The sequence below is a fragment of the Stylophora pistillata genome, chromosome 3, assembly GCF_964205215.1.
Source record: "Stylophora pistillata chromosome 3, jaStyPist1.2, whole genome shotgun sequence".
Taxonomy (NCBI): Eukaryota; Metazoa; Cnidaria; class Anthozoa; order Scleractinia; family Pocilloporidae; genus Stylophora; species Stylophora pistillata.
The window spans coordinates 29633528-29646353 of NC_142521.1; the positions used below are offsets into that span (position 1 = coordinate 29633528).

General features: G+C 38.9%; 1 protein-coding gene across 3 annotated transcripts in view; it reads left to right on the plus strand.

Moving 5' to 3' along the window:
* The window catches only part of LOC111343127 (adhesion G protein-coupled receptor D1), an 18321-nt gene continuing 5495 nt past the window's right edge, over nucleotides 1-12826 (plus strand). For 2 of the 3 annotated variants that reach the window (XM_088751520.1, XM_088751519.1), the window contains exons 1-12: nucleotides 1-241; nucleotides 2841-3122; nucleotides 3482-3537; nucleotides 4952-5218; nucleotides 7569-7724; nucleotides 8635-8889; nucleotides 9506-9670; nucleotides 9864-10079; nucleotides 10636-10795; nucleotides 10887-11023; nucleotides 11367-11636; nucleotides 12470-12587. In XM_088751520.1, coding sequence (XP_088607646.1) covers nucleotides 193-241; nucleotides 2841-3122; nucleotides 3482-3537; nucleotides 4952-5218; nucleotides 7569-7724; nucleotides 8635-8889; nucleotides 9506-9670; nucleotides 9864-10079; nucleotides 10636-10795; nucleotides 10887-11023; nucleotides 11367-11636; nucleotides 12470-12587 — 2131 coding nt within the window. In that variant the 5' untranslated portion in view covers nucleotides 1-192. The remainder of the gene's footprint in view (nucleotides 242-2840; nucleotides 3123-3481; nucleotides 3538-4951; nucleotides 5219-7568; nucleotides 7725-8634; nucleotides 8890-9505; nucleotides 9671-9863; nucleotides 10080-10635; nucleotides 10796-10886; nucleotides 11024-11366; nucleotides 11637-12469; nucleotides 12588-12826) is intronic. The other variant, XM_088751521.1, reaches the window with a different exon arrangement.

Sequence of the window (12826 nt, forward strand, 5' to 3'; positions counted from 1 at the left end):
CTTCCAGTTGAAGTTGAAGACCAAAAGCACTACGTGTTTTATTTCATTCGACAAGTAAGCCCAATATTTGTCAAAAGTGCCCTCGTATTTACAGAATCAGCAGATGTTTTCACTTCGATGATGCTTCCTGCCCTTCAGCCAGCTAAAAGGAGTTAGGATGTACTGACGCACTGATATTCTCACACTTCAAAGATGAAGATGCTAGTGGTGTTCTCTCTGGTATGCATACTGCAACATCAAGGTGATTTGCTTCAATTCACTTTCTAGCTGTAGTGTAGTTCAGTTCATTTTTATTTAGCTCTCAGGCAAGGCTGCTAAATACGATTCCTTTTTCAGTTTTTCGGTCAAGGATTGACATAGCGCTATTTTAAAGAGCTCCTAAAAGCCAGCGAGTTGCACAGAAAAAGATTCTCGGAAGTTTTGAATTTTACAGGAATAATTTTTGCGTTGTGAGTAGACGGATATTTCTGAAAAAAATTCGGCGATGATCTGTTCATGAAGCAAAGCATAAACCATGGTATAAACTTGATATTTTCAAGTATTCCCCCATGTTGAGTTAATTCAAGGGCAACAAGACGTTCGATGAGTGCAACTAGACCATCTGTATACAAAGAACACGAGTTGATGGTTGACTCGAGTGGGAATTTTTTTTTTCCAACTGGCGACTGAAGGTTAGCAATAACTTCTATGGCGCTTTGTTTTCCGAGAACTTATTTTTGGGCGGGATCTCAATTGGTTTAGATTATCCATTTATCTCTATCTATCTATCTATCTATCTATCTATCTATCTATCTAGCTAGCTAGCTAGCTAGCTAGCTAGCCAGCTGGCTATCTATTTCTCCATCTCCTGCATATAGATACAAGCAAAAAGTTGAGACACGCCAAATTTTCATATTATTTAGTAACCTCGAGATAAGTCAACATCAACTCATACGATGACTTCACCTTTCTTTTAGAAGAACAGGTTTTATAGAATGCTGGTTTACTAGCGTTAGGACTCGTATTCAAGATTTTCGTGATAAATGTTAGTTGTGCATGAGCAAAGATTGAAGATAGGTAAAAAACAAACATGACAGTCCATGACTGATATCAAAACTACTTTAAGCCGACTGTAGCGATTTCTATACACCTTGCTTCCAAGAAAAATTTATAAAACTCAGATTTCGTGTTACATATCAATAAATGCAAAACAAAACCGTTAATTTTTCGGGGATGAACTCCGAATTTGCATTTTAGCTGATGGAGTTAATTTCCGCTTTCGGCTATACTCGCACAATTTTGACAACCTGGGACATCTGAGGCTGAGATCATACTCGAATAAAAGATGTGCTATGATTATTTGAAATAATAATTGTATAAACAAATATAGTTCAATTACCGGTGAGTTAGAGGAGGTTGCCCAAAGACGAAAATGCAATTGGCTTAAATTCATCACCGAACACAGTTAATATTTTGTTGACCGGAAAGCTCTTTTAACAACCAAGAATCTTGGCGGGGGGTTGTTAATAAATCAGATATATTGTCATCGCCATGCTTAACATATCCGGAAGATTTTAGGGACTACGAAACCAGAATAACGAATTGATTTCGTAGAAAAGAACTCAGTTGTCGCAATGCAAGATCCATCGATTAAGATAAGTGAATACACAATGATGCAGCATCATGAATGAAAGAGGTTGCTATGGGTAAAGATCCATTTATCGTTTTTTTAACGATTGAGGAGGCTATTAATATTTAAAAAATTATATGAAATAGAACTCAGTTTTCCTTTATACAAACCCTGATTGGTGCGAGATAGACCTGTTGGTTATTAACAAATTGTACTCGGGACCACTCTGAAAAAAATTAATCGCGTGGCGGGATACAGCATATGAATCTTATAACGCCTGTGACCAAGTTACTCCGCTATGATAACACCACAAACTCCAGCCTTTGACAAATCGGACCACAGTCACCTTCGTGATCAGTTTTTGTTGAAGAAAACTTCTTCACTGCAAATAGCTAAATTCTGGAGTTTTGATTGGCTTACTACTCAGATACGTGACTGAAAAATATTTTACCACTTAAAACTAAGGAATCGTTATACCGTTCGTTCATACTACCGAACTTTTATTACTGCAACCAAGTTTAGCACCACTGCGGAAAAAGAAACACTGCAAAAATCGAAAAAGTCAATGAAAGAGCACTGTGATATGTCTATAATGATAAACATGCACCTTATCAGCATCTCTTGGAAAGGATAAGACTACCCTCCATGGAATCTCGAAGAATTCAAGAGATGTTACTGACAATACCTAACAGCATATCGAACAAAGCACCACGGGAAATTAGGAATCTTATTAACTTACGCTCATTTAAGTACAATCTCAGGCGCCAAGAATATGTTTTATCTTTACCTAAAGTTAACACTAGCGAATATGGACTCAAGTCATGGAGATATTTTGCAGCCAATAAATGGAATGAACTCTCAAATGACATTAGAATAAAAGTGGGCACCAAAGAAATAGTAACTAGAATTAGATCATTAAATTTCGGGGATTAGTAGATTTGTAACGTTAGTTTTAATAGTATTTTGATTGCGGCGGTAATACTGTAATAACAGTTTTAAATAGCTTTTAATCAGTATTTAATTTGTGATTTTACCCACTGATATTAGCGATGTTAGCTGTTAGGTTAGCTGTTAGGTTTTCATTAGGTATTAGGTGGAATACCTGTAAACTAGCTCTTAAGCTAAGCGTATTTCCACTTTAAATAAAGTATTAGTTTTAGTATTAGTTGAGGTGAGCTTGCTGAGCGTGTTACTTAACGGGGCCAATTTGAGACTCATTTGATTCTTGCAGTTTTTGGATATGGCTCATATATATCGCATCTCGTCGTAAACACTGGCGATCGAGTCATCCTTTGGTGTACTAATCATGATTTAAGCCAGCTGCAAGGAAAAGTCACCCTAACCTGGGAAAAAAGCCACAAGACCATACAAGCAGGTGACCCACGGCTGAACACAGTAGCAAATGGCACTTTAGAACTCAACAATGTACAGACAGAAGACTGGGGGTTCTATCGTTGCACTGTCACAGCAAACAATTTTAAAGTGGTAAACACCACCTACCTTATCGTCAGAGGTAGGCTATCGTAGTACTTTATTGTATAATGAGGTCCCCTTCCCCCTTTCCCCCTCCCCTTCCCCTTCCCCTCCTCCCTTACCCCTCTCCTTCCCCTTCCCCTCCCCTTCCCTTTCCCTTCCCCTCCCCCCTTTCCCCTCCCCTTCCCCTTCCCCTCCCCCTTTCCCCCTCCCCTTCCCCTTCTCCTCCCCCCTTTCCTTCTCCCCTTCCCCCTTCCCCTCCCCTTCCCCCTTCCCCTTCCCCTCCCCCCTCCTTTTTCAATTCGACCAGACCCTTTCATTAACGTCTTAACTTATACTACCAACACAACTATAGTGTACATTATATAACCGACATGAAATAATTTTCTCTCACGCCAGAAACTTACCAATATCGTTACCACACTTTCAACAGAATGTCTCATCTACAAACACAGGTATGAATTTTCTCTAAGTCTTCTTAGCGATAACAAGGACACCTTTGAAATGAAAGAATGCTTATGTTGTTTGAGAAAAGAAAACCACGACGGCTAGATCCTTGGCTCCAAGCATTTGGTGATTTCACATAATATTTCCAAGGTTTGGCAATGAAACCAGAAATTATAGAAAAAAATATTTCTAAGGCCAGGGAGGCACAAGTGACTAGAAACTCAGCCACGTGGGGGACTAAGTAAAGAGCATTCCTGTTAAGGGGTTCGAAGCAACATGAATAGACGAACTATTGGGTATGGTGGGAAAGATTCCGCAACCCAACAATTAGAAAGGGTTTAGATGGATATTGATTGAAGAGGTCCTATTTATTAACTTAAGAACGTTTTCCAAGTCCATTTGTGCTACAATTTTTTAGTTGGAGGGGTATGTGCGGGAATTTCCATGGCTCGTGGATGTCAATGGCTGAAAAACAGGGGTGATATATATATATATACATATATATAATGTGTGGTAGTCGAAAAAAACAACTACAGATACATCCCTACAGACCTGTTTCGTGGTTGCCCACTCATCAGGGGATTTTAATGGCGGAATAATGCGATACCATCGTTTATATATTACACTAATTGCTAATTAACATGGTTTATGCAGTGTGAAAAGTGTCAAGTCAGCTGTTGCGTAGGAGTGTTTTGTTTCTGTGTCGGCAGGAAGAGACGAGTTCGTTACGCTTGTGTTGATAGGTCTGGGTGCCAGATGATTAGGAATATTTCTTTAAGGCATAGGTTGCATCGTTTGCTTGAGCTGTTGTAGGGCAGGTGGGAAGATAGGATGCGCCAGGTGATGGAATAATTGATGTTGTTGTCTTTAGGTACATATATACATATATATATATATATATATATATATAAATATTATGAGAGGAAAAAAAGGACGTAACTACATTTCCCGACAAGCCTGTTTCGTGAATCGCTTCACTCTTCAGGGTGAAGCGATTCACGAAACAGGCTTGTCGGGAAATGTAGTTACGTCCTTTTTTTCCTCTCATAATATTTATTCTGCTCTGCTTCAACGTATTGAGCACTGTTCCACGCGAAAATCGACTTGCAGACTTCCTATATATATATATATGTATATATATATATATCAGTTACATATATATATATATATATATATATAGCAGCGTCTCTATGGCTTTCTGGACACATATTTTGACTGATAAAATTTAATGAGTTCTAACACTGAAGGAAGCTTAGAGTTCAAACTACGTGCTTTTAACGTATTTCTGTCGTTTATAAGCCTTCTTTTTTTTGCACATTTTCCCTTAAACATCCCAATCAAAGAGTTATTAAATTGTAGATGAAACAATTTATATTCTAACATACACTCGACGCTCTAACTGCTGACCACAATTCTCAACAGATTGAGGCCCTATTGAGTGATGACGACTCCGACGACGTCACTGAGGTCATTACAGAATTTGTCACCCTGACAGAGCCTGTAAACGGGCAAAACATAAACACGAATGAACTGTCCTCATCCGTGGATATACTTGAACAACTTGTAATGTACAATGCGCTGAAGGACAACAGGGCTTTTGCCACACCCGCTGACCAACGGAACATCCTGGTAGCCGGGAGCAATTTATTAAACGAGAAGAATACTGAAACATGGTTTCGATTACAAAAGGTACCGTGGCTGGAAATGGCTGTCGCCTTTAACCATTGATCTCCTATAGTCCGTTCAGTAATTCTCTCTGATGTCCGGTGCATATCTCCTCTCTAATACATAACAATACATAATAATACATAATAATACATAATAGTACATACATAATAAAACATACATAATAATACATACACAATAATACATACCTGATAATATATGCATAATAACACATAATAATAATGTATATGAGAACGATCCTTCGCAGTAAAGCACTATTTGAACAATAGTGAAAATCAGACCTGAAAAAAATTTCAGGCCTGTACGGGACTCGAACCACTGACCTCTGCGATACTAGTGCAGCGCTCTACCAATTGAGCTAACAAGCCAACTGGGAGCAGGCCATCAAATTTATTCGATCCCGTAGATGATAAATCAAACAACAACAAACATATGAAACATATGTGTGAACTGCGGTTATGAGACGTATATGAGAACGATCCTTCGCAGTAAAGCACTATTTGAACAATAGTGAAAATCAGACCTGAAAAAAATTTCAGGCCTGTACGGGACTCGAACCACTGACCTCTGCGATACTAGTGCAGCGTTCTACCAATTGAGCTAACAAGCCAACTGGGAGCAGGCCATCAAATTAATTCGATATAAACCCGTAGATGATAAATCAAACAACAACAAACATATGAAACATATGTGTGAACTCCCAGTTGGCTTGTTAGCTCAATTGGTAGAGCGCTGCACTAGTATCGCAGAGGTCAGTGGTTCGAGTCCCGTACAGGCCTGAAATTTTTTTTTTCAGGTCTGATTTTCACTATTGTTCAAATAGTGCTTTACTGCGAAGGATCGTTCTCATATACGTCTCATAACCGCAGTTCACACATATGTTTCATATGTTTGTTGTTGTTTGATTTATCATCTACGGGTTTATATCGAATTAATTTGATGGCCTGCTCCCAGTTGGCTTGTTAGCTCAATTGGTAGAGCGCTGCACTAGTATCGCAGAGGTCAGTGGTTCGAGTCCCGTACAGGCCTGAAATTTTTTTCAGGTCTGATTTTCACTATTGTTCAAATAGTGCTTTACTGCGAAGGATCGTTCTCATATACGTCTCATAACCGCAGTTCACACATATGTTTCATATGTTTGTTGTTGTTTGACATAATAATAATACATAATAATACATAATAACTGTCGAGCTTCTACTTTTACTTTCATTGCATCGAAAATATGGGAGACTATTCCACTGCATCTAAAAATATTGTTATTTTCGCTTCTCCAAACAATTCAAGCTATATCTGCTAACTTCACAATCTACTTCTTAGAATGCATTGATTTAGTTTACTTTAGTTTCTTTGTTCTTAGTCTTTGTTCTTTTGATTTAATCTATTAAAAAAAAATTGATTCTCCTTTTAACTTAATTAAATTTTTATTTATTTATTTACTTATTTACTCACTTCTCTATTCTCTTTGTTTATAATACTAATTGTGTATAAATACCTTGGTTAGTGTAAATATAGAATTAAAGTAAAGTAAGTCCTGTGTAAATGTTAAGATACACCAGTTAATTATACGTGATAGTGGCCAACTCGAAAGCTATGCTAGTTTGGTCACTGTGCACATTTTACTTTTGATTATTGATGTAATTTACTGTTTTTTATATATTCTGACTTTTATAATCTATAGTAACCTCTTGAAATAGTGCGAATAAAGAGTTTCCTTTCCTTTCCTCTCACATGATTGGCTGAATTCTAAACGCATTCTGATTGGTTCTTACATATGATATCTATAAGAACGGACCCTTAGATGACGTCACCACTAACAACATTTTGTCTTTTTTATCATAAAAAAAAAAGATTTCTTTGGTTCCTGGGTCTGTAAAATAATAGATCACAGCAGAAGAGCGTCACTGACACAGTCGGCTGCGCCTCTTGTACTACTTTTCTGTTCTTACTGCATTTTGATGTCATCCTTGATCTATTGCTGAACAGATCCACGGAATCTTTTTGTCAAGTGGAAAAGTCAAGAAAATTTGATGATATAGCAAGGCCACATCGTTTAGAAGATAATATTCTGTCTTTTTCCTTCACCCTATCTATTGCACGCTGTAATGAGATAACAGGTTCATCTCCTAAGGGGGGTACATAAGTTAAGCTATAAAGAGTCCGTGATCCATATACACTTTATCAGTTTGATTTCCTTCTATGGTCCAGACAAACTCCTAAGCTTTCGTTTTTATGTTTATCCGTCTTTTATCGCAGAGTTTTTTTGCCTGGATTTGTATCTAAGTGTGACGTTACTGATGACGCGAGTGCTTCCTTTTTCTATATCAACGTGGATATCTATTTTTTATTTCTCTAGAATCGCGAAAACGTCACTGACGTCCTTTTAGAAACAATAGATGTGTTTGCCTCTCAAATAAGCAGTCAGCTTGGCAGATCGATTAATTCCACTTCATTCGTCCTTTCATCAAGAAATATTGGCATCAGAGTTGACCGAGTTAACGCAAGCCAGAGGGTGAGTCACTTTTAAGTCATTTGGAGGTCTCAATCAGAGTGTCACAATTCTTCGAACCTAACCCACTGGAGCGGTCAATTCAGAAATGTAAATGCATCGAAGATGAAGTTTCGCAGGAAATTTGTATTGGCAACCGAAAAACATTCCTTATTTGGTAATCTTGCTGAAGGACAAACAAAAAGTTTTCTCGGGTGACTTTGTGACGCGTAACAGTTTAATTTCATTTTTTCTCATTTTTAACCTCAGCTCTTTCGACAAATTCTTTCACTCATTTTGATTTTGGGTAAATGGACGAGCCGGTGAGATGTCATCCACATGAACCACAATCGACTCCCTCAAACGCTCTGTTAAATCATATTTATTTAGAAAGGCTTTTAGTTAGATTATTTATTCATTTAATTTAATATTGTTTTTTAAAAAATTCTATGTTTTACTAATTACTCTGGAAATTTTTATGCTGTAAATATTTTAATTTTACCGGGTTTAATAATAATGTTGTAATGCGCTTTTGAGTATTTTTAAAGAAAAAGCCCAATATAAGAGTTAAATATTATTATTATTAATTATTATTATTATAAGGGCTGATAATATATCACCGTAAAAAACTAACGCAGACATAGAGTCCATGTATAGAAGCGTCCAAACTGAAAGTAAGAAATGCTGTTGGGGAGAGCCAACTAGACCAATGTTTCAGTCTCGTTGACTGAACAAATGTTCTTTACTAGGACTTAAACCCGTCCAATATTTGATTTCACATGAAGTCCAACGAACACACCATTCATCGCATCCTTTGATTACGAACTATCGTTTGTTCTTTGTTTGTTTGCTTTTTTGTTTGTTTGTTTTTCTTTCTTATTCAGCAAACTCGTTTAAGTGAGAAAACCAACTTGACTTTCAATTTATTTCCCAGCTCGACGTCGATTTCTCTCAATATGGGTCATCCGTCTTGTTTCCTGGTTCAGTATTCACCGATAGTCCCACAAACGTAGCAGTAGTTGTTGCTTACAAAACAGTGCACAAAGTTCTCAGACTTGAAAGAGAGGCATCCAGTAATGAAAAAGAAAAGAGGCCAGATACCTCGAGTATCGTTTCCGCTAAGATCATCCCTCGTCCAACGAGTCCACTGAGAACACCATTCAAACTGGTTTTTGATCACAGCAACAAGGTACAAGAAATTAAAGTTGTGTCAGTTGGTTCATCCATGGTTCATCCATGTTGTTAACCACTGTTGTCACCTTGACGTTTCCTATGTAGCACTTTGATTGGATTGCAACAAATCCTCTGTGCTCATTGAACAATCTATCTCACACACAATCACTTATTTCATTGCGAGCACATACCTATACGGTGATTATAATTTTTCCCGCTCCCAGAAGATTTCGTGGCTCAGTTGATAATGACGCAGTTCTAGTGTCTGAGACTGCGCAGTTTCGACTCCCTGTTCAAGTCTTGACTTTTTCTCAAGCATCTTACGATCCCTGCAAGTTGTGGCCGGATTCACATGAAAGGATCGTTTTCTTATTTGACGATGCGGCATTTCTTTATCTGCTTCACTTTTACGCCTGAATGACGATCGGAGAAACATACTGACCACTTTGAAACAAACAAAAAGCCTAACTAGGCCAGTTTGGTTGTAAAGATGCATGCACTCGTTCCTTCGTCAGAACGAGTGCATGCATTAGGATTAATTGGGAGTTTTAGTTATTAAGCAGTGTTTTAAACATATATGGCTCGCGATATTACCAGCGATCTAATTTGCGATCGTTTCATATTGTTTACAGGACAATGATTTGATCGGACAGTGCGTCTTCTGGGAGATCGACCAGTCGCAGCGAAAGTGGCTAACACGTGGATGCGTGCGCGTGGATCGTGAGTCAAACGCGAGTTCGACCACGTGTGAATGTGATCACCTGACCATTTTCTCGGTTTTGTTCAACAACAAACCGGTAAGAAGAAGCATCCAGATTTGTTTTGTAATTTCTTTCTATATTTGACAAAATAGCATCGCCTCATACTTCTTTTCGTTCTTTAAAATACTCTATGGTCAATTCTTTAGAGTAGAGGTAAACTTGTGTTTTAGGTCACAACATTTGTTTTCGTTTCATCTGGTACAACAGGATTTTTACTTTGTTATTTTAGATAGATGGTGGTAACCACCATCAACCTTACCTGAGGCATATTTCCACAATAGGCTGCGCATGCTCTCTGCTCTTTCTTCTGCTGACCTTTGCTGTCGTCATTTTGTGCTGGAAACAAGTAAAAAGCATCCGCACTATAATATTACTGAACCTGTGCGTAGCTATCGCTGCTTCTTGTCTCTTGATCATCCTTGCTGAACACGCTCGAAGGCCTAAGGTAAGAAAATACTGAGACCTACGTTCTAAGGAGAATCATTTGAGGATTCAGTGTCAGTATGATGGATAAGTGATGCCGATAAGCTAAACACGCATTTTAATTGGATCTTGCGTATGAGCTATTAGAGGAAATACGTATCATTGGCGTCATCAAACCAACATTTTGATTCTGTGTTTCTGTGGGTCTGTTTGGTAGTAGCTCACATGAAACATTAAAATGTGCTGAGAAAATAGCTGACACACCAAGCTCTTACGCATCTTTCGTGTTTTCCAGACTTCCTGCATAGTTCATATCCCGAAGAAAGTGCACTGACGCATGTACAGTTGTTAAAATATAAGGCTTAGCCTCCCTGTAATCGTTCTTAATACCCTACTTTCGCACTCACTCGATCGAGAAGACTAAATGAAAACCTGGCAAATCGATCGGTACAGCTCCCATCGCCGGGTAGAACCCAGTTTATGTCTGGTTTTTGTCTTCGCTGGATCGGGCAGGGCGCAGTCGGGAAGATCTGACAGATCCTTTCAAAACCAGGCCTGATTACTTTTTTCCCCTTTAGGCATTATGCACCATCACGGCAACATTTCTCCATTACTTCCTATTGTGTGTATTTTCGTGGATGTTGTGTCATGGCGTCATTCTGTACTTTCTCATCATAAAAGTGGAGACGCGAGAAACTCTTGTACCAAGGATGAAATGGCTCTACGCTTTCGGATGGGGTAAGAAAAAATTAAGGTCAGTTTTGTACATACAACTATGACTGAGCAATGCTGTACCTCACTTTTCAAAACCTTTTTCTTCTCGTTCCAGGCTTCCCTCTACCAATAGTCGCCATTTCCCTAATAGCCACTGGTACCAAACTTAACACAGCGAATAACTGCTGGCTGACACCAGAGCATGGGGTCATTTACTGGGCGTTTGCCGCTCCAGTCGCGACAGTTATAATCGTGAGTACACTCTGGATCACCACGCGTTCGATTTGTTTGAACATGTCCGACGCTCTGCGATCTGAGCTAACCAGGCAGCTCAAGGGAAAGTTCTGGCCGGAGAGATTAGAACTGAGAAAAAGGAAAGCGCAGAGTGTTATTGTTTTCAAGGAAGTTTTAGCAGTGAGCGTTGACGAAAGGCTTCGTGCCAATTTCGTTGTCTCGCATGCAATCAAATCGAACGCATCCATACGTGCCATCACCAGAAATACATCGTATGAAATTTGTCAGTTTTACCAAGACATTACCGATCATGACATATCTAACATTTTGTTTCTTTACTTTGTTTTGTTCCCTATTTCAGATCAATTCAATCTTGTTAATATTCTTGTTGCGCCAAATAAACAGAGCTACAAAGTTCAAAACCAGCATGTCACGTGCCAGGCCATGCGCTAAGCGCGTGAAGGCTTGGTTACGACGAACTGCAATGCTGCTGCCAGTCCTTGGAGTCACGTGGTTATTCGGCTTTTTGACGTTCATCACCTCTACAGCTGTGTTCCATTACCTGTTCACCATCTTAAACTCGCTTCAGGGATTTTTCATATTCGTCACTTTTTGCATTCTAGACGATGCAGTAAGTATTTTATGACTGTGTTTTTAGCAAAACATTTCAATTTTCGTCTTTCATAGGGTATGAAATTTAATCAGTTGATTTTGTATCTTATGAGACCTTCATATCAAACTCCTGAGAATAAACGCTCTCCGCCTCTTTGAATCTTTTGAAGACATCTTTTAACTTGTGGATTTGCGAAGCGCAGGACTGAGTCGTGTGGGGATTCGATATGAAAAATATATTGAGGTTAGCACGGCCTTAGGGGTCTGGGGAGAACATGCATCTTATTAATCATGGTGGACGGATTGTTAAATATGGCAGATCAATAGGGGAGGACTCTTGTGGGGATCACGGCTCATTTTTTTGGACTCACAGGATCTTTGTCTTTAACTGTAATCACTGTATATTCTAACTTTACTCTGCTAACCGCCGCCTGGTTAGCTCAATTGGGAGAGCGCCGGACTGCTGTGCGGGAGGTCGAGAGTTCAATACCGGCCGGACCAACACTCAGGGTCTTAAAATTAATTGAGAAGAATATGCTTCCTTTCTTTAACATCAAGAAATGGTTAGATATTCTAGTCTTCTCGGATAGGGACGAATAAATGGAGGTCTCGTCTCCTGCAGGGTTGGGGTAGGAGACGTTAATTTCCCACGCACGAAATTACTGTGTGATGGATGTCCTCCCTGGGGTGAGTTGGGTCGGACTAAACACGGCTGCCAGAGGCGCCTGTCTGATTTCAACCTTAAAATTGTAACTAAACACGTATGTTGTTTAGAGAAATAGAAACCTTTACCTTTACCTTCACAATATATCCTCGGGTCCGCTAAAGTGTTTCTTTGATTTCTTGTTTCAGGTTAGGGAAACGTTAGTTGGTAGGTTAAGTAAGTGGAACGCCATATCGCCTAAAGAACAGTCAGGATTGAACTCCAGGATTACTGTGCTCAAAATCACTGCCACACGAATTCAATCAGGTGATTAAGTATAGGAGCGAATTTTTTATTGAATAGATCGAAAAACCTAAAAAACCAAATCACAAAGGACAGTCCAAACGAGGCAAGTACTACAAGGAATGCAGCCAATAAAAGTTCAACGTAAAACCAAGCAAACTTTCTGAGGCGCGGGAAAATGCACGTGACCAGGTCGTGATTAAATTTTTGGATTTTCTGATTGGTTAGTTAAAAGAGAGACACGACCTTTTTAGGACCTAATC